At 53.9% G+C, this 18,266-nt stretch overlaps 2 protein-coding genes across 2 annotated transcripts; both read left to right on the top strand.

Moving 5' to 3' along the window:
- The first annotated feature begins 1,627 nt into the window (after positions 1-1,627).
- Positions 1,628-5,562, top strand: APOE (apolipoprotein E). The gene is given in 5 exon segments (XM_007997156.3): positions 1,628-1,654; positions 1,656-1,686; positions 2,372-2,437; positions 3,876-4,068; positions 4,690-5,562. Coding segments are annotated over 5 exon segments (1,035 nt in total). The 3' UTR covers positions 5,408-5,562.
- A 4,709-nt stretch (positions 5,563-10,271) lies between these two features.
- APOC1 (apolipoprotein C1) lies at positions 10,272-14,867 on the top strand. The gene is made up of 4 exons (XM_037996214.2): positions 10,272-10,382; positions 10,517-10,594; positions 11,378-11,513; positions 14,691-14,867. Exons 2-4 carry the CDS (start codon positions 10,537-10,539, stop codon positions 14,746-14,748), a joined length of 252 nt encoding a protein of 83 aa, XP_037852142.1. The 5' UTR covers positions 10,272-10,382; positions 10,517-10,536; the 3' UTR covers positions 14,749-14,867.
- Positions 14,868-18,266: the final 3,399 nt, after the last annotated feature.

Raw genomic sequence — 18,266 nt, 5'->3', positions numbered from 1 at the left:
TGGATTTTGCTAGCCTAGGGCTGGTGTCAGCTGACACCCAACACCACCAGCACCACTCCCGAGCCTCCGGGAACTGAAACCCTGTCTGCCCCCAGGGTCTAGGGAGGGAGGCTGCTGAGTAGAGCTGACCCCAAGTTACCCACAGAAGCCACCTCAGCACCCCCTGCCAGCCAAAGCAAACAGGCCCGGCCCGGCACTGGGGGTTCCTTCCCGGGACCAGGCGTCCAGCCTCCCCTGACTCGCAGAATCCTCTGATCCCACCCACTCCAGTTCTCGCTGTGTGACTTTGCCATTCATCTCGCTGCTGAGCCGCGGGTTTCTCCTCTGAAACATCTGGGATTTATAACAGGGCTGTTAGGAAAGTGACAGCATCTGAGCACTCACTGTGGCCTGTCCATTGCTAGCCCTAACAGGACCACTGTGCCAAGGCTGTCCTCCGTGCTTGATACACATTAGCTTGTCACCAAACATATCTGTGCCACTGCTTTCCCAGTCTGATGAGCAAAGGAACCCGATGCTCAGAGAGGACAAATCATTTGCCCAAGGTCACACAGCTGGCAACTGGCAGAGTCAGGATTCAAACCCTGGCAGTTTGACTCCAAAATCCTAACCTTAACCCAGAAGCACAGCTTCAAGACCCTGGAAACCAGGGGGAGGTGCTGGAATCTCATTTCACACGTGGGGAGGGGTGGGTCCCCTGTGCTCAAGGTCACAACCAAAGAGGAAGCTATGATTAAAACCCAGGTCCCACTCGCAAAGCCTAGACTTTTAGCAGATGCACCACACTGTTCCCACCCCCCTCCCATCCCACTTCTGTCCAGTCGCCTAGCCCCACTTTCTTTTTTCTTTTTCTTTTTTTGTTTTTCTTTTTAGAAAGCATCACTCTTGCTCAGGCTGGAGTGCAGTGGCGAGACTTCGGCTCACTGTAACTTCCACCTCCCGGGTTCAAGTGATTCTCCTGCCTCAGCCTCCCAAGTAGCTAGGATTACATGCGCCTGCCACCACGCCTGGCTAATTTTTGTATTTTTAGTAGTGATGGGGTTTCACCATGTTGGCCAGGCCGGTCTCAAACTCCTGACCTTAAGTGTTCCGCCCACCGTGGCCTCCCAAAGTGCTGGGATTACAGGCGTGAGCTACCACGCCCAGCCCCTCCCATCCCACTTCTGTCCAGCCCCCTAGCCCTACTTTCTTTCTGGGATCCAGGAGTCCAGATCCCCAGCCCCCTCTCCAGATTGCATTCATCCAGGCACAGGAAAGGACAGGGTCAGGGAAGGAGGACTCTGGGCGGCAGCCTGCACATTCCCCTTCCACGCTTGGCCCCCAGAATGGAGGAGGGTGTCTGGATTACTGGGCGAGGTGTCCTCACTTCCTGGGGACTGGGGGGGTGGTCAAAAGGCCTCTATGCCCCACCTCCTCCCTCTGCTCTGCTGTGCCTGGGGCAGGGGGAGAACAGCCCACCTCGTGACTGGGGGCTGGCCCAGCCTGCCCTATCCCTGGAGGAGGGGGCGGAACAGGGGGAGCCCTATAATTGGACAAGTCTGGGATCCTTGAGTCCTACTCAGCCCCAGCGGAGGTGAAGGACGTCCTTCCCCAGGAGCCGGTGAGAAGCGCAGTCGGGGGCACGGGGATGAGCTCAGGGGCCTCTAGAAAGATGTAGCTGGGACCTCGGGAAGCCCTGGCCTCCAGGTAGTCTCAGGAGAGCTACTCGAGGTCGGGCTTGGGGAGAGGAGGAGCGGGGGTGAGGCCAGCAGCAGGAGACTGGACCTGGGAAGGGCTGGGCAGCAGAGACGACCCGACCCGCTAGAAGATGGGGTGGGGAGAGCATGTGGACTAGGAGCTAAGCCACAGCAGGACCCCCACGAGTTGTCACTGTCATTTATCGAGCACCTACTGGGTGTCCCCAGTGTCCTCAGATCTCCATAACTGGGGAGCCAGGGGCAGCGACACGGTAGCTAGCCGTCGATTGGAGAACTTTAAAATGAGGACTGAATTAGCTCATAAATGGAAAACGGCGCTTAAATGTGAGGTTAGAGCTTAGAATGTGAAGGGACAATGAGGAATGCAAGACTGGGACTGAGATGGAACCGGCGGTGGGGAGGGGGAGGGGGTGTGGAATTTGAACCCCGGGAAAGAAAGATGGAATTTTGACTATGGAGGCCGACCTGGGGATGGGGAAATAAGAGAAGACCAGGAGGGAGTTAAATAGGGAATGGGTTGGGGGCGGCTTGGTAAGTGTTTGTGCTGGGATTAGGCTGTTGTAGATAATGGAGCAAGGCTTGGAAGGCTAACCTGGGGTGGGACCGGGTTGGGGTCGGGCTGGGGGTGGGAGGAGTCCTCACTGGCGGTTGATTGACAGTTTCTCCCTCCCCAGACTGGCCAATCACAGGCAGGACGATGAAGGTTCTGTGGGCTGCGTTGCTGGTCACATTCCTGGCAGGTATGGGGGCGGGGCTTGCTCGGTTTCCCCGCTCCTCCCCCTCTCATCCTCACCTCAACCTCCTGGCCCCATTCAGGCAGACCCTGGGCCCCCTCTTCTTCTGCTGGTCTGTCTTCCCCTTGAGGGGAAAGCCCAGGTCTGAGGCTTCTATGCTGCTTTCTGGCTCAGAACAGCGATTTGACGCTCTGTGAGCCTCGGTTTCCTCCCCCCGCTTTTTTTTTTGAGCCAGAGTCTCACTCTGTCGCCCAGTCTGGAGTGCAGTGGCGCAATCTCAGCTCACTGCAAGCTCCGCCTCCCGGGTTCACGCTATTCTCCCGCCTCAGCCTCCCGAGCAGCTGGGACTACAGGCGCCCACCACCATGCCCGGCTAATTTTTTGTACTTTGAATAGAGAAGGGGTTTCACTGTATTATCCAGGATGGTCTCTATCTCCTGACCTCGTGATCTGCCCGCCTTGGCCTCCCAAAGTGCTGGAATTACAGGCGTGAGCCACCGCGCCCGGCCTCCCCATCCTTAATATAGGAGTTAGAAGTTTTTGTTTGTTTGTTTTTGTTTTGTTTTGTTTTGAGATGAAGTCCCTCTGTCGCCCAGGCTGGAGTGCGGTGGCTCCCAGGCTGGAGTTCAGTGGCTGGATCTCAGCTCACTGCAAGCTCCGCCTCCCAGGTTCACGCCATTCTCCTGCCTCAGCCTCCGGAGTAGCTGGGACTACAGGAACATGCCACCACACCCGACTAACTTTTTGTATTTTTAGTAGAGACGGGGTTTCACCATGTTGGCCAGGCTGGTCTGGAACTCCTGACCTCAGGTGATCTGCCTGCTTCAACCTCCCAAAGTGCTGGGATTACAGGCGTGGGCCACCGCACCCGGCTGGGAGTTAAGAAGCTTCTAATGCATTGCATTGGAATACCAGACACGGGACAGCTGTGATCTTTATTCTCCATCACCCCACACAGCCCTGCCTGGGGCACACAAGGACACTCAATACACGCTTTTCCGCTGGGCACGGTGGCTCACCCCTGTAATCCCAGCATTTTGGGAGGCCAAGGTGGGAGGATCCCTTGAGCCCAGGAGTTCAACACCAGACTCGGCAACCTAGTGAGACTCTGTCTCTACTAAAAATACAAAAATTAGCCAGGCCTGGTGCCACACACCTGTGGTCCCAGCTACTCAGGAGGCTGAGGCAGGAGGATCTCTTGAGCCCAGAAGGTCAAGGTTGCAGTGAACCATGTTCCGGCCACTGCAATCCAGCCTGGGTGACAGAGCAAGACCCTGTCTGTAAATAAATAACGCTTTTCAAGTGATTAAACAGACTCCCCCCTCACCCTGCCCACCATGGCTCCAAAGCAGCATTTGTGGAGCACCTTCTGTGTGCCCCTAGGTACTAGGTGCCTGGACGGGGTCAGAAGGAACCTGAACCACCTTCAACTTGTTCCACACAGGATGCCAGGCCAAGGTGGAGCAACCGGTGGAGCCAGAGACGGAACCCGAGCTGCGCCCGCAGACTGAGTGGCAGAGCGGCCAGCCCTGGGAGCTGGCACTGGGTCGCTTTTGGGATTACCTGCGCTGGGTGCAGACACTGTCTGAGCAGGTGCAGGAGGAGCTGCTCAGCCCCCAGGTCACCCAGGAACTGACGTGAGTGTCCCCATCCCGGCCCTTGACCCTCCTGGTGGGCGGCTATACCTCCCCAGGTCCAGGTTTCATTCTGCCCCTACCACTAAGTCTTGGGGGTCCTGGGTCTCTGCTGGTTCTAGCTTCCTCTTCCCATTTCTGACTCCTGGCTTTAGCTCTCTGGAATTCTCTCTCTCAGTTCTGTTTCTCCCTTTTCCCTTCTGACTCAGCCTCTCACACTCGTCCTGGCTCTGTCTCTGTCCTTCACTAGCTCTTTTATATAGAGACAGAGAGATGGGGTCTCACTGTGTTGCCCAGGCTGGTCTTGAACTTCTGGGCTCAAGCGATCCTCCCACCTCGCCTCCCAAAGTGCTGGGAATAGAGACATGAGCCACCTTGCCCGGCCTCCTAGCTCTTTCTTCGTCTCTGCCTCCGCTCTCTGCGTCTGTCTTTGTCTCCTCTCTGCCTCTGTCCCGTTCCTTCTCTCTTGGTTCACTGCCCTTCTGTCTCTCCCTGTTCTCCTTAGGAGACTCTCCTCTCTTCCTTCTCGGGTCTCTCTGGCTGATCCCCATCTCACCCACACCTATCCCAGCCCTTCTCCTCGCCTCCCCCTGTGCGCACACCCTCCCGCTCTTTCGGCTGCAGGACGCTGATGGACGAGACCATGAAGGAGTTGAAGGCCTACAAATCGGAACTGGAGGAACAGCTGAGCCCGGTGGCGGAGGAGACGCGGGCACGGCTGTCCAAGGAGCTGCAGGCGGCGCAGGCCCGGCTGGGTGCCGACATGGAGGACGTGCGCAGCCGCCTGGTGCAGTACCGCAGCGAGGTGCAGGCCATGCTGGGCCAGAGTACCGAGGAGCTGCGGGCGCGCCTCGCCTCCCACCTGCGCAAGCTGCGCAAGCGGCTCCTCCGCGATGCTGATGACCTGCAGAAGCGCCTGGCAGTGTATCAGGCCGGGGCCCGCGAGGGCGCCGAGCGCGGGGTCAGTGCCATCCGTGAGCGCCTGGGACCCCTGGTGGAGCAGGGCCGCGTGCGGGCCGCCACTGTGGGCTCCCTGGCCAGCCAGCCGCTTCAGGAGCGGGCCCAGGCCTTGGGTGAGCGGCTGCGCGCACGGATGGAGGAGATGGGCAGCCGGACCCGAGACCGCCTGGACGAGGTGAAGGAGCAGGTGGCGGAGGTGCGCGCCAAGCTGGAGGAACAGGCCCAGCAGATAAGCCTGCAGGCCGAGGCCTTCCAGGCCCGCCTCAAGAGCTGGTTCGAGCCCCTGGTGGAAGACATGCAGCGCCAGTGGGCCGGGCTGGTGGAGAAGGTGCAGGCTGCCGTGGGCGCCAGCACCGCCCCTGTGCCCAGCGACAATCACTGAACGCCCAGGCCTACAGCCATGCTACCCGACTCCGACCCGACTCCACCCCATGCCTCCTGCCTCCGCTCAGCCTGCAGCGGGAGACCCTGTCCCTGCCCCAGCCCTCCTCCTGGGGTGGGCCCTAGTTTAATAAAGATTCGCCAAGTTTCACCGCATCTGCTGGCCTCCCCGTGTGATTTCCTCTAAGCCCCAGCCTCAGTTTCTGTTTCTGCCCGCACACTGGCCACACAGTTCTCAGCCCCCTCCTCTCTGTCTGTGTTTGCGTGTCTGTATCTTTCTCTCTGCCTTTTTTTTTGTTTGTTTTAAGATGGAGTCTGGCTCTGTCACCCAGGCTGGAGTGCAGTGGTGTGATCTTGGCTCACTGCAACCTCTGCCTCTTGGGTTCAAGCGATTCTCCTGCCTCAATAGCTAGGATTACAGGCTCATGCCACCACATCCAGCTAATTTTTGTATTTTTAGTAGAGACAAGCTTTCACCATGTTGGCCAGGCTGGTCTCAAACTCCTGACCAAGTGACCCACCCACTGGCCTCCCAAAGGGCTGAGATTACAGGCCTGAGCCACTGTGCCTGGCCTCTGCCCCTCTTTCTTTTTTTTGGGGGGGACAAGGTCTCACCCTGTCACCCGCCATCACAGCTCACTGTAGCCTCCACCTCCTGGACTCAAGTGATAAGTGATCCTCCCACCTCAGCCTCTCCAGTAGCTGAGACTACAGGCGCACACCACCAGGATTAATTTGTGGGGTGTGTGTGTGTGTGTTTGTGGAGATGGGGTCTGGCTTTGTTGCCCAGGCTGATGTGGAACTCCTGGGCTCAAGTGATACTCCCACCGTGGCCTCCTGAGTAGCTGAGACTACTGGCTAGCACCATTACACCCCGCTTATTATTATTATTATTATTTATAGAGACAAGGTCTTACTATGTTGCCCAGGCTGATCTCAAACTCCTGGACTCAATCGATCCTCCCCCACTGGCTTCCCAAAGTGCTAGGATTCCAGGCGTGAGGCACCGTGCCCGGCCTGCCCAACCTAATACCTGTTCCTCAGAGTTGCAACTCCAAATGACCTGAGATTGGTGCCTTTATTATGAAGCCATTTTTCTTTTTTTCTGCTGTCATGGTTCTCCCTCCTCTCCTCCAGTCTTATCTGATATCTGCCTCCTTCCCACCCCTCACCCAGCCCCGCCCCTCTGTCTCCCTGTTCTCCTTAGGAGACTCTGGCTTCCTGTTTTCCTCCACCTCTATCTTTTATCTCTTCCTCCTACAGTTTCTCTCTCCCTGGCCTGCTTGTTTCTACCCCCAACTCCCTTCATCTGGGTTTCTCGCTCCAACGCTCGGTTTGGTTTGAGCCCTCTCCTTCTCCAGTTTCCTCTGAGCTAGCTGTCCCTTCACCCGCTGTGAACTGGGCTTCCCTGCCCAAACCTCATTCCCTTTTTTTTTTTTTTTTTTTTTTTTTTTTGAGACAGAGTCTCGCTCTGTTGCCCAGCCTGCAATGCAGTGGTGTGATCTTGGTTCACCGCAACCTCCACTTCCCGGATTCAAGAGATCCTCCTGCCTCAGCCTCCAGAGTAGCTGGGATTTTGGTAGAGACAAAGCTTCACCACGTTGGCCAGGCAGGTCTCGAACTCCTGACCTCAAGTAATCTGCCTGCATCACCCTCCCAAAGTGCTGAGGTTACAGGCATGAACCACCTCACCCGGACCATCCCTCATTCTCTATCCTTTCCTCCAGTTGTGATGTCCACCCCTTGTGTTTCCCAACAAGCCTACTGGGTACTGAGTCCAGGCTGGGAAGAGAAGGGAGCGGCTCCTTTGTCGAAGTCTGCACCAGGCCCATGCTGAGATGAGAGCTGGCGCTCAGAGAGGGGAAGCTTGGATGGAAGCCTAGGAGCCGCCGGCACTCTCCTCCCCTCCCACCCCCTCAGTTCTCAGAGACGGGGAGGAGGGTTCCCACCAACGGGGGACAGGCCAGGACTTGAGCTTGTATCTCCTGGGCCAGCTGCAATGTCTGCATGTCCCTCTGCCCGCCTTGGCTCCTGCACGCCCTGAACTCGGTGCTTTCCCTGGTGCTGCTCTGATCACCCACGAGGAGGGAGTTCCCCTCCCCTGGAGATGACTCACCAGGGCTGAGTGAGGAGGGAAAGGGTCAGTGTGCTCACAGGCAGGGGTCCTGGTCCACTGAGCCTGCTGCTGATTCACTATATGTCCAGGGGCTGGAGCAGCAGCCTCTCAGAGCCTCGGTTTCCCCAGATGTCAATGAGGGGATCAGTGTCAGTCATATCTGCCACCTGAAGAGTCGAACCTTGAGTTCTCACCTATAAGAATTTTTTTTTTTTTTTTTGAGACAGTGCCTTGCTCAGTCGGCCATGCTGGAGTGCAGTAGCACGATCATAGATCAGTGCAGCCTCCAACTCAAGTGACCCTCCTGCCTCAACCTCCTGAGTAGCTGGGGCCACAGGCACCCACCACCATACCTGGCTAATTTTTTCTTTTTTTTTTTTTTTTTTTTTTTGAGACAGAGTCTTGCTCTGTCGCCCAGGCTGGAGTGCAGTGGCATCATCTCGACTGACCACAACCTCCAACACCCAGGTTCAAGAAATTCTCCTGCCTCAGCCTCCCGAGTAGCTGGAATTACAGGCGCACACCACCACACGAGGCTAATTTTTGTATTTTTACTGGAGACGGGCTTTCACCATGTTGGTCGGATTGATCTCCAACTCCTGACCTCAGGTGATCCACCCGCCTCGGCCTCCCAAAGCACTGGGATTACAGGCGTGAGCCACCACGCCCGGCTATATTTTAACATTTTTTGTAGAGATGGGGTCTTACTATGTTGCCCAGGCTGGTCTCAAACTCCTGGGCTCAAGCAGACACTCCTGCCTCAGCTTTCCAAAGTGGTCGGATTACAGGTGTGAGCCACCACGACCAGCCGACCTATGAAGACGTCTAAGCAGACAGGGCGCCCTATCTCACCACATCCCCAGTCAGATCCAGAGGTGATACAAGGATGGGAAGGAGGTTCCAGAACAAAGGCTGGCAGGGAGTCATATGGGACAGGAGCTGATCCAGCAACAATCCAGAGAGACATCTTGGAGCCTGGGAAGGAGAAGGACAAAGAGCCCCTTTTTTTATTTTTTATGTTTTTGAGACAGAGTCTCACTCTGTCACCCAAGCTAGAGTGCAGTGGCACAATCTCGGCTCACTGGGACCTCCACCTCATGGGTTCAAGCGACTCTCCTGCCTCAGCCTCCTGAGTAGCTGGGACCACAAGTGCACACCACCATGCCTGAATAACTTTTGAATTTTTGGTAGAGACGGAGTTTCACCATGTTGGCCAGGCGGGTCTCCAACTCCTGACCTCAAGTGTTCCGCCCACCTCGGCCTCCCAAAGTTCTGGGATTACAGGCATGAACCCACTGCAACCAGCCAGTAGCCCCCATCTTTGCCCCTCGCTGAGCCCTACTGGATGTTCTTGGTTGGGTGACAGTTTCCCCATCTATACAACAGAAACTCCTATAGCAGAGGAGAGGATGAGGTTGGAAAACAGGAGCACTGTTATTCCATTCTTGTGGGGTCAGGGAAGCAGACATCTGGGTGGATGTTTGGGGAATGTTGGGCTCAGTTGTGGAAGTAGGGGGGCCCCTGGGGCTGACAGGGACTGGAAGCTCTGAACCGGCCAGAGGGATGTTGCAATCCTGCCAGGGTCTTGTCTATGCCGTCCTTTTCACAACCATCCCCCTACCGCCAGGCTGACACGTGGTTGTGGGGGCACAAGGCCAGCCAACCTAGAGTCTGAGGCTGGGCCGAGGACACCCTCCCCACCAGCTGCCAGGGTCACTGGCGGTCAAAGGCAGCTGGTGGGGAAGGAATTGGACTCCAGCCTTGGGGGACGGATGTGGTGATGGGGGGAAGCAGGCTTGGTGCCAGGAGGGGCCTTGGAGGGTGAATAAGAGCAGATGCAGTGTTGGGGGGAGGTAGTCAGACAAAGGGGGTGAGTCCCGGTGGAAGGGAGGAAGGGGCGTACACTCAGAACTTTTCAGCTGAGGGTTTTAATTTTTTGAGATGGGGTCTCACTCTGGCCCACCAGGCTGGAGTGCAGTGGCACAATCACAGCTCACTGCAGCCTCCAACTCCTGGGCTCAAGCAATCTTCCTACCTCAGCCTCTTGAGTAGCTGGGACTACAGGCATGCGCCACCACACCCAGCTAATTTTTGAATTTTTTTGTAGAGATGAGGTTTCCCTATATTGCCCAGGCTGGTCTCGAACTCCTGGGCTCAAGTGATCCTCCCTCAGCTTCCCAGAGCGCTGGGATTACAGGCATGAGCCACCACACCTGGCTAATGCAGGTGAGGTTTTTACAGTGTCCTCCAGCTAAGGTGACCCCCTCACAAAAAAGGGAGACTGAGAACCATCAACTTAAGAGTCCAGAGAGTATCAGGGTGGTCTGAGGTGCTTCAAGGGCTGGTCTGAAAGAAATTGGAGGTGGCACGCAGGGTAGGAGTGCAGGGCCAACTGAGACCCCAGCAACATAAAGGAAAACTTGATGGGGCTGAGGAGGCTTGCTAAGAGAGGGGAAGTGTGGGAAAGAGGTAGTCTAGGGACATGGTGTGAATGAGGGGCGGATGAGATTACAGGGTTATTACTAGAAGGCCCCTGAGGGCAGATGTCCACAGGGACAGAACGAGGCTGTCCTCTGAGTAGGGAAAGGGACGATAGTAATCTGAGGACCCCCCCAGAGTCAGGAAGATTGGGAGGTGAGAGTTCTGAACCGTAAGGGGCTTTGGGGCTAAGGGAAGTGCCCGGGACCCCACCTGACCCTAACGCCCACGGGCCAGGGACAGAGGAGAAAAACGTGGGTGGACACAGGGAGGCAGGCTCAGGAGGAGGGAGATCAACATCAACCTGCCCCGCCCCCTCCCCAGCCTGATAAAGGTCCTGCGGGCCGGGACCTCCCACACCAGCCCTCCAGGAAGGATTCAGGTTGGTGCTTAGTGCTTGGGAGGGACACCAGCCTCCACTCTGCAAGAACTCAAAAAAAGGAGATGAGGGGATCGTGGGAAGGAGGGAGGGAAGACGGTGCCACTGATCCCCTGCACCCCTCCCTCTGCCTCCAGAGTGCCCCTCCGGCCCCGCCATGAGGCTCTTCCTGTCGCTCCCGGTCCTGGTGGTGGTTCTGTCGATGGTCTTGGAAGGTAAAAGTGGGATGGGAGAATTGCGGAGTTGGACTTTTGGAAGAGTGAAGGTGGCTACAGGCCGGGGGTCCCGGCTTAGAGGACTTCTGAGAGCTCTGGGGCCCCTTCTGCGTCGTGGTTGCCCCATTGTGGTCGGGTGGGTCTCCAGGTTCGCCCAGGCTCAGTTCGGCAGGCGCCAAATCTGCCCAGGAGAGCCCTAGCAACCGATGACGTATTGACGCCCACACCTCTGGGATTGGCTGTCCTGTTTCTACAGCCTTGAAAGTGGGTAAGCGGGATGGGGGGCTCCGGGAGGGGTCGGTGCTGAGTAAGGCAACTCCCAGCGGCTTGAGCCCCACTAGGTCACTCCAGTATCCTCCCCATTCTAACCACATGATCCCCAAAGATCTCCTTATCCATCCCGGGATCCCATCCTAAGGGGGTTCCAATAACAAATTTTTGGCAGGGCAGGGTGGCTCACGCCTGTAACCCCAGCACTTTGGAAGGCCGAGGCGGGCAGATCACTTGAGGTCAGGAGTTCGAAACCAGCCTGGCCCACATGGTGAAACTCCGTCTGTACTAAAAATACAAAAAATTAGCCGGGTATGGATGCACTCACCTGTAATCCCAGCTACTTGGGAGGCTGAGGCAGGAGAACTGCTTGAACCCAGAAGGTGGTGGTTGCAGTGAGCCGAGATTATACCACTGCACTCTAGCTTGGGCTACAGAGCAAGACTCCGTCTCAGAAAAAAAAAAAAAAAAAAAAAAGGAAAAATGTTGAACCCCTGCCCATATTCCTGGCAGGCCCAGCCCCAGCCCAGGGGGCCCCGGATGTCTCCAGCGCCTTGGATAAGCTGAAGGAGTTTGGAAATACCCTGGAGGACAAGGCTTGGGAAGTGATCAACCGCATCAAACAGAGTGAACTTCCTGCCAAGACACGGTTAGAACCCTTCCCAGGGCACAGGAGGGCTGGGGTGTGTTTTTGGGTGGAGCCCTGGAGGATGGTCCAAGATGAACAGATTGAGAAAAAAAAACAAGTCCCAGAGAGGCTCACAACGTCCCTCTGGTCACACAGCTAGATCTCAGGGTGCTTAGACTTCAGGGACAGTTTCCCTGACTCTCATCCAGGCCACATTTTAAAAGATGGTCTTGGGCTGGGCACCGTGGCTCATGCTTGTAATCCCAGCACTTTGGGAGGCCGAGGTGGGTGGATTGCCTGAGGTCAGGAGTTCGAGACCAGTCTGGCCAATATGGTGAAACCCTGTCTCTACTAAGAATACAAAAAAATTAGCCAGGCGTGGTGGCGTGCGACTGTAATCCCAGCTAGTCAGGAGGCTGAGTCAGGGGAACTGCTTGAACCAGGAAGGCGGGGGTTACAGTGAGCTGACATTGCGCCACTGAACTCGGGCCTGGGTGACAGAATGAGACTCTGTCTCAAAAAAAAAAGATGGTCTTGCCCAGGTACAGTGGCTCACACCTGTAATCCTAGCACTATGGGAGGCCGAGATGGGAGGATTGCTTGAGCCCAGAGGTTCGAGACCAGCCTGACCAACGTGGTAAGATCCTGTCTCTATTAGAAAAAAAAAAAAGGCCGGGCGCGGTGGCTCAAGCCTGTAATCCCAGCACTTTGGGAGGCCGAGATGGGCGGATCACGAGGTCAGGAGATCGAGACCATCCTGGCTAACACGGTGAAACCCCGTCTCTACTAAAAACACAAAAAACTAGCCGGGCGAGGTGGCGGGCGCCTGTAGTCCCCGCTACTCGGGAGGCTGAGGCAGGAGAATGGCGTAAACCCGGGAGGCAGAGCTTGCAGTGAGCTGAGATCCGGCCACTGCACTCCAGCCCGGGCGACAGAGCAAGACTCCGTCTCAAAAAAAAAAAAAGAAAAAAAAAAAAAAAGAAAAAAAAAAAAAGATGGTGTTGTGAGATAATGAAAATGAAGGATCCAAGCTTGGCCAGACCTGCGTCCCCAGGCTGACGTAGCACCCCTTACTTCCTGTATGATCTTGACAGAGGGTCATTACTGTCAGCCTCAGTTTCCTCTCCTATAAACTGGTGGTTCTGCGGGGAAGTAAAGGAGAGGGCCTACAGGGTGTCTGGTACATGTAGATGCTCAGTACATCATCAAACCCACCCTTGCTCCCTTTGGCAAGTTAGAGAGTCATTCATTCCTTAAAAAATATTTATTGAGCATCTGCTAAGTGTTGGAAACTGTTTCAGCGTGGGGAATAAAACAGTGAAGAATGTGCGGAGCACGGTGACTCACACCTGTAATCCCAGCACTTTGGAAGGCCGAGGTGGGTGGATCACTTGAGGTCAGGAGTGCGAGAACCTCGTCTCTACTAGAAATACAAAAAAAATTAGCTGGGCATGGTGGCCCACGCCTGTAGTCCCAGCTACTTGGGAGGCTGAGGCAAGAGGAACCCTTGAGCCCAGAAGATTGAGGCTGCAGTGCGCCATGTTTGTGCCACTGCATTCCAGCCTGGGTAACAGAATGTGACCCTGTCTCAACAACAACAACAACAACAACAACAACAAAAAAAAAAAAAAAAAGAAAGAAGGAAATAAAAGAAAAGAAAAGAAAAGAAAAAGGAAGGAATCAAAACATCCAGCCAGGCCTAAACTTAGAAAGATTGTTTGGAGGCCAGGCACAGTGCCTCACCCCTGTAATCCCAGCACTTTGGGAGGCCAAGGCAAACAGATCACCTGAGGTCGGGAGTTCAAGACCATCCTGACTATCATGGAGAAACCCCGTCTCTACTAAAAATACAAAATTAGCCAGGCGTGGTGGTGCGTGCCTGTAGTCCTAGCTACTCGGGAGTCGAAGGCAGGAGAATCACTTGAACCCGGGAGGCGGAGGTTGCAGTGAGCTGAGATCGTGCCACTGCACTCCAGCCTGGGTGACAAGGCGAGACTCTGTCTCAAAAAAAAAAAAACAAAACTCCTGGCACAGTGGCTCACGCTAGTAATCCTAGCACTATGGGAGGCCGAGCAGGCGGATCTTGAGGTCAGGAGTTCGAGACTAGCCTGCTCAATATAATGAAACCCTTTCTGTACTAAAAATACAAAAATTAGCTGGGTGTGATGCCAAGGCACCTATAGTCCTAGCTACTCAGGAGTCTGAGGCAGGAGAATCGCTTGAACCTGGGAGGCAGAGGTTGCAGTGAGCCAAGACAGCGCCATTGCACTCTAGTCTGCGAAACTGTATCTCAAAAAAAAAAGAAGGGGTTGGTAGCGAGAGATGACAGGCCTTGAAAGCCAGGCCAGGGTGAAGCATTTCTTATTTTTATTTTATTTTATTTTATTTTAAATTTTTTTTTTTTTTTGAGATGGAGTCTTGCTTTGTTGCCCAGGCTGGAGTGCAGTGGCGCGATCTCGGCTCACTGTAAGCTCCGCCTCCTGGGTTCATGCCATTCTCCTGCCTCAGCCTCCCAAGTAGCTGGGACTACAGGCGTCCGCCACCATGCCGGCTAATTTTTTGTATTTTTAGTAGAGATGGGGTTTCGCCATGTTAGCCAGGATGGTCTCAATCTCCTGACCTCTTGATCTGCCCACCTCAGCCTCCCAAAGTGCTGGAATTACAGGTGTGAGCCACGTGCCCGGTCTTATCTTTTATTTTTCGAGATGGAGTCTTGCTCTGTTGCCCAGGCTGGAGTACAGTGGTGCGATCTGGTCTCACTGCAACCTCCACCTCCCGGGTTCAGGCAATTCTCCTACCTCAGCCTCATAAGTACCTGGAACTACAGGTGTGCAACACCACGCATGGTATTTTTTGTATTTTTAGTAAAGACGAGATTTCACCATGTTGCCCAGGCTGGTCTCGAACTCCTGACCTCAAGTGATCTGCCTGCCTTGGCCTCCCAAAGTGCTGGGATTACAGGCGTGAGCCATGATGCCCAACTAAGGGTAAAGTGTTTAGACTTCATCGTGCTCCGGTCCATCTGCAAAACTGAAGCACAGAAGTTGGCCCACCCAGCCCAGTGGACCTCCTAATCCCATATACAGTGAGGATGGAGATTCAGGAAGGGGAAGAGGTGGGAGTCAGGTAGCAGGTAGAATTTGGACAGCCTGGGAGGGAGCTGCACACAGTGACCCCCTTCCTTATCCCTCCCCACAGGGACTGGTTTTCAGAGACATTTCGGAAAGTGAAGGAGAAACTCAAGATTAACTCATGAGCACCTGAAGGGTGACATCCCAGGAGGGGGCTCTGAAATTTCCCGCACCCCAGCACCTGTGCTGAGGACGCCCTCCATGTGGCCCCAGGTGCCACCAATAAAAAGCCTATAGAAAATTCTCTCCTGAGTGCTTCTTTACTCTGGGGAAGGGGCTGCGGGAGAGGGTAGGGGCTTCCAGAGAGGGTAGGGGCTGCGGGAGAGGGCAGGAGCTGAACCTTAGGGACTCCTGACAAGTCCTCCAATGCCCCATCTCCTTGCCCTGTGCTGAGGATGTTTTAACTCCGTGGTCTCGAAAGAATCTTCCTAAGAACCTTGCAAACTGGGCCTTATTAATCCCATAAGGGCATTGAGGCCCAGAGAGGTGAGGCTACTTGTATAAGGTCACACAGCCAGGAAGTGGAGAACTGGAACTTGATTGAACCCTCAGCCTGACAATGTCACTATGCTACACTTTCCTGGTGTGGTCTACCCGAGATGAGGGGCTGAGGGTTTTTTTGTTTTTGTTTTTGTTTTGAGGCAGACTCTCACTCTGTCCCCCAGGATGGAGTACGGTGCCTCCACCTCCCAGGTTCAAGGAATTCTCCTGCCTCAGCCTCCCAAGTAGCTGGGATTACAGGCGTGTGCCACCACACCCAGCTAATTTTTGTATTTTTAGTAGAGACAGGGTTTCATCAGGTTGGCCAGGCTGGTCTCCAACTCCTGGGCTTAAGCAATCCTCCTGTCTTGGCCTCCCAAAGTATTAGGATTACAGGCGTGAGCCACTGTGCCCAGCTCTTATGGCAAATTAAACCACATACACATGAGAAACAACCCTATGAACCCTTTGTAATTTATATATATATATATATATATATATTTTTTTTTTTTTTTTTTGAGACGAAGTCTGGCCCTGTCACCCAGGCTTGAGTGCACTTGCATGATCTCCACTCACTGCAGCCTTGCAAACTCCACCACCTGAGTTCAAGGGATTCTCCTGCCTCAGCCTCCTGAGTAGCTGGGATTATAGGCATATGCCACCATGCCCAGCTAATTTTTTTGTATTTTTAGTAGAAACGGAATTTTGCCATGTTAGCCAGGCTGGTCTCAAACTCCTGGCCTTAAGTGATCCACCCGCCTTGGCTTCTCAAAGTGCCAGGAATACAGGTGTGAGCCACCGCGCCCAACTTAAGATTTCATAAGAAAAATATTTGTAAGCCACATATCTAATAAGGGATTAATATTCAGGCCAGGCGAAGTGGCTCACACCTGTAATCCCAACACTTTGGGAGGCTGAGGCAGGCCGATCTCCTGAAGTCAAGAGTTCGAGACCTGCCTGGCTAACATGGTGAAACCCTGTCTCTACTAAAAATACAAAAATATTAGCCAGGTGGGGTAGTACATGCCTGTAATCATAGCTGCTCGGGAGGCTGAGGCAAGAGAATCCCTTGAACCCAGAAGTCGAAGGTTGCAGTGAGCCAAGATTGCACCACTACCCTCCAGCCTGGACGACAGAGTGGGACTCCATCTCAAAAAAAAAAAAAAAAAAAAAAATCAAAATATATAAGGAACTCCTACAATCCTGGTTGGAACATCAAACACCGCAGCCACTGTGGAAAACAGTATGGGGTTTCCTCAAAACATTAAAGATAGAACTCCCAAACGATCCAGCAATCCCACTTCCGGGTATTTATTCAAAAGAATTAAAATCAGGACCTTGAAGAGATACCCACCCTCCTATGTCCACTGCAGCTCTGCTCAGTACCCAAGATATGGAAACAACCTAAATGTTTATCAACAGATGAACGGGTCAAGGAAATGTGGTCTATACATGCAATGGAATGTAACGCAGCCTTAAAAAGGAAACCCTGAGGCTGGGCTCGGTGGCTCATGCTTGTAATCCCAGCACTTTGGGAGGCCGAGGCGGGCAGATCACTTGAGGCCAGGAGTTGGAGACCATCCTGGCCAACATGATGAAACTCCGTCTCTACTAAAAGTACAAAAAAAATTAGCCAGGCGTGGTGGCGGGTGCCTGTAAACCCAGCTACTCGAGAGGCTGAGGTAGGAGAATCACTTGAACCCAGGAGGCAGAGGTTGCAGTGAGTGGAGATTGCACTGTTGCACTCCAGCCTGGGCAACAACAGGAAAACTCCAACTCAAAAAAAAAAAAAAAAAAAAAGGAACTCCTGAAGCCAGGCTCGGTGGCTCACACCTGTAATCCCAGCACTTTGGGATCCCAAGGCGGGAGGATCACTCGAGGCCAGGAGTTGGAGACCATTCTGGCCAACATGGTGAAACCCCGTCTCTGCTAAAAATACAAAAATTAGCAAGGTTTAGTGGCCGGCGCCTGTAATCCCAGCTACTCGGTAGGCTGAGGCATGAGAATTGCATGAACACAGGAGGTGGAGGCTGCAGTAAGCAGAGATCATGCCACTGCACTTCAGCCTGGACATCAGAGCAAGACTCCATCTCAAAACATAAAAGGAAATCCTGAAGCTGGGCATGGTGGCTTATGCCTGTAATCCCAGCGCTTTGGAAGGCTGAGGTGGGAGGATCACTTGAGGCCAGGAGTTCGAGACCAGCCTGGGTAACATGGTGAGACACCGTCTCTACCAAAAAGAGAAGAAAGATAATAAATAAATGTATAAATATTACTCTCTGGGGTTAATGCATCCCCTTCTCCCCCAAAATCAACTCTCCAAACTCCTATACTCTCCTCTCTTCTCTCTCAGCAGCCTGTTAGAACTCAAGTCAGATTTTTTGTTTTTTGAGACAGAGTCTCACTCTGTTGCCCAGGCTGGAGTGCAGTGGCACCATCTCAGCCCACTGCAACCTCTGCCTCCCAGGTTCAAGCCTGCCTGGCTCCCTCCTCACTTCCTCCAGTTCTCTTCCAAAATCATCCGCTGCCAGATGTGGTGGCACACGCCTGTAATCCTAACACTTTGAGAGGCCAAGGTGGGAGGATTGCTTCAGCTCAGGAGTTCAAGACCAGCCTGGGCAATAGCAAGACCCCATCCGTCCTTAAAAAAAAAAAAAAAGAAAAAAAAAAAAATTTGCTGGGCATGGTGGTGGACACCTTGGGGTTCCAGCCATGCGGGAGGCTGAGGTAGGAGGATGGCTTTGAATCAGGGAGGTTGAGGCTGCAGTGAGCCATGTTCTGAATTAGATACTGGTGATGACTGTGCAACCTTTCCAATATAGGAAAAACCATTGAACTGTACATTTTCAAAGGGTAAATGTAGCCGGACACGGTGGCTCATGTCTGTAACCCCAGCACTTTTGGAGGCTGAATTGGGGAGATCACCTGAGGCTAGGAGTTTGAGACCAGCCTGACCAACATGGAGAAACCCCATCTCTATTAAAAATACAAAAAATTATACAGGCATGGTGGCACACACCTGTAATCCCAGCTACTCCAAAGGCTGACGCAGGAGAATTGCTTGAACCCAGGAGGCAGAGGTTGCGGTGAGTCGAGATCACACCATGGTACTCCAGCCTGGGCAACAAGAGCGAAACTCCATCTCAAAAAAAAAAAAAAAAAA

This window comes from Chlorocebus sabaeus, chromosome 6 (assembly GCF_047675955.1).
Source record: "Chlorocebus sabaeus isolate Y175 chromosome 6, mChlSab1.0.hap1, whole genome shotgun sequence".
In the NCBI taxonomy this organism is placed as follows: Eukaryota; Metazoa; Chordata; class Mammalia; order Primates; family Cercopithecidae; genus Chlorocebus; species Chlorocebus sabaeus.
The sequence above is the reverse complement of the archived record's forward strand: the minus strand, read 5'-3'. Positions and strand labels throughout refer to the sequence as shown.

Coding starts and splice junctions, on each gene's coding strand:
- APOC1 (XM_037996214.2), top strand. CDS start 10,537: ATGAGGCTCTTCCTGTCGCTCCCGGTCCTGGTGGTGGTTCTGTCGATG. Junction 10,595..11,377: donor TCTGTCGATGGTCTTGGAAG/GTAAAAGTGGGA, acceptor TATTCCTGGCAG/GCCCAGCCCCAGCCCAGGGG. Junction 11,514..14,690: donor GAACTTCCTGCCAAGACACG/GTTAGAACCCTT, acceptor CCCTCCCCACAG/GGACTGGTTTTCAGAGACAT.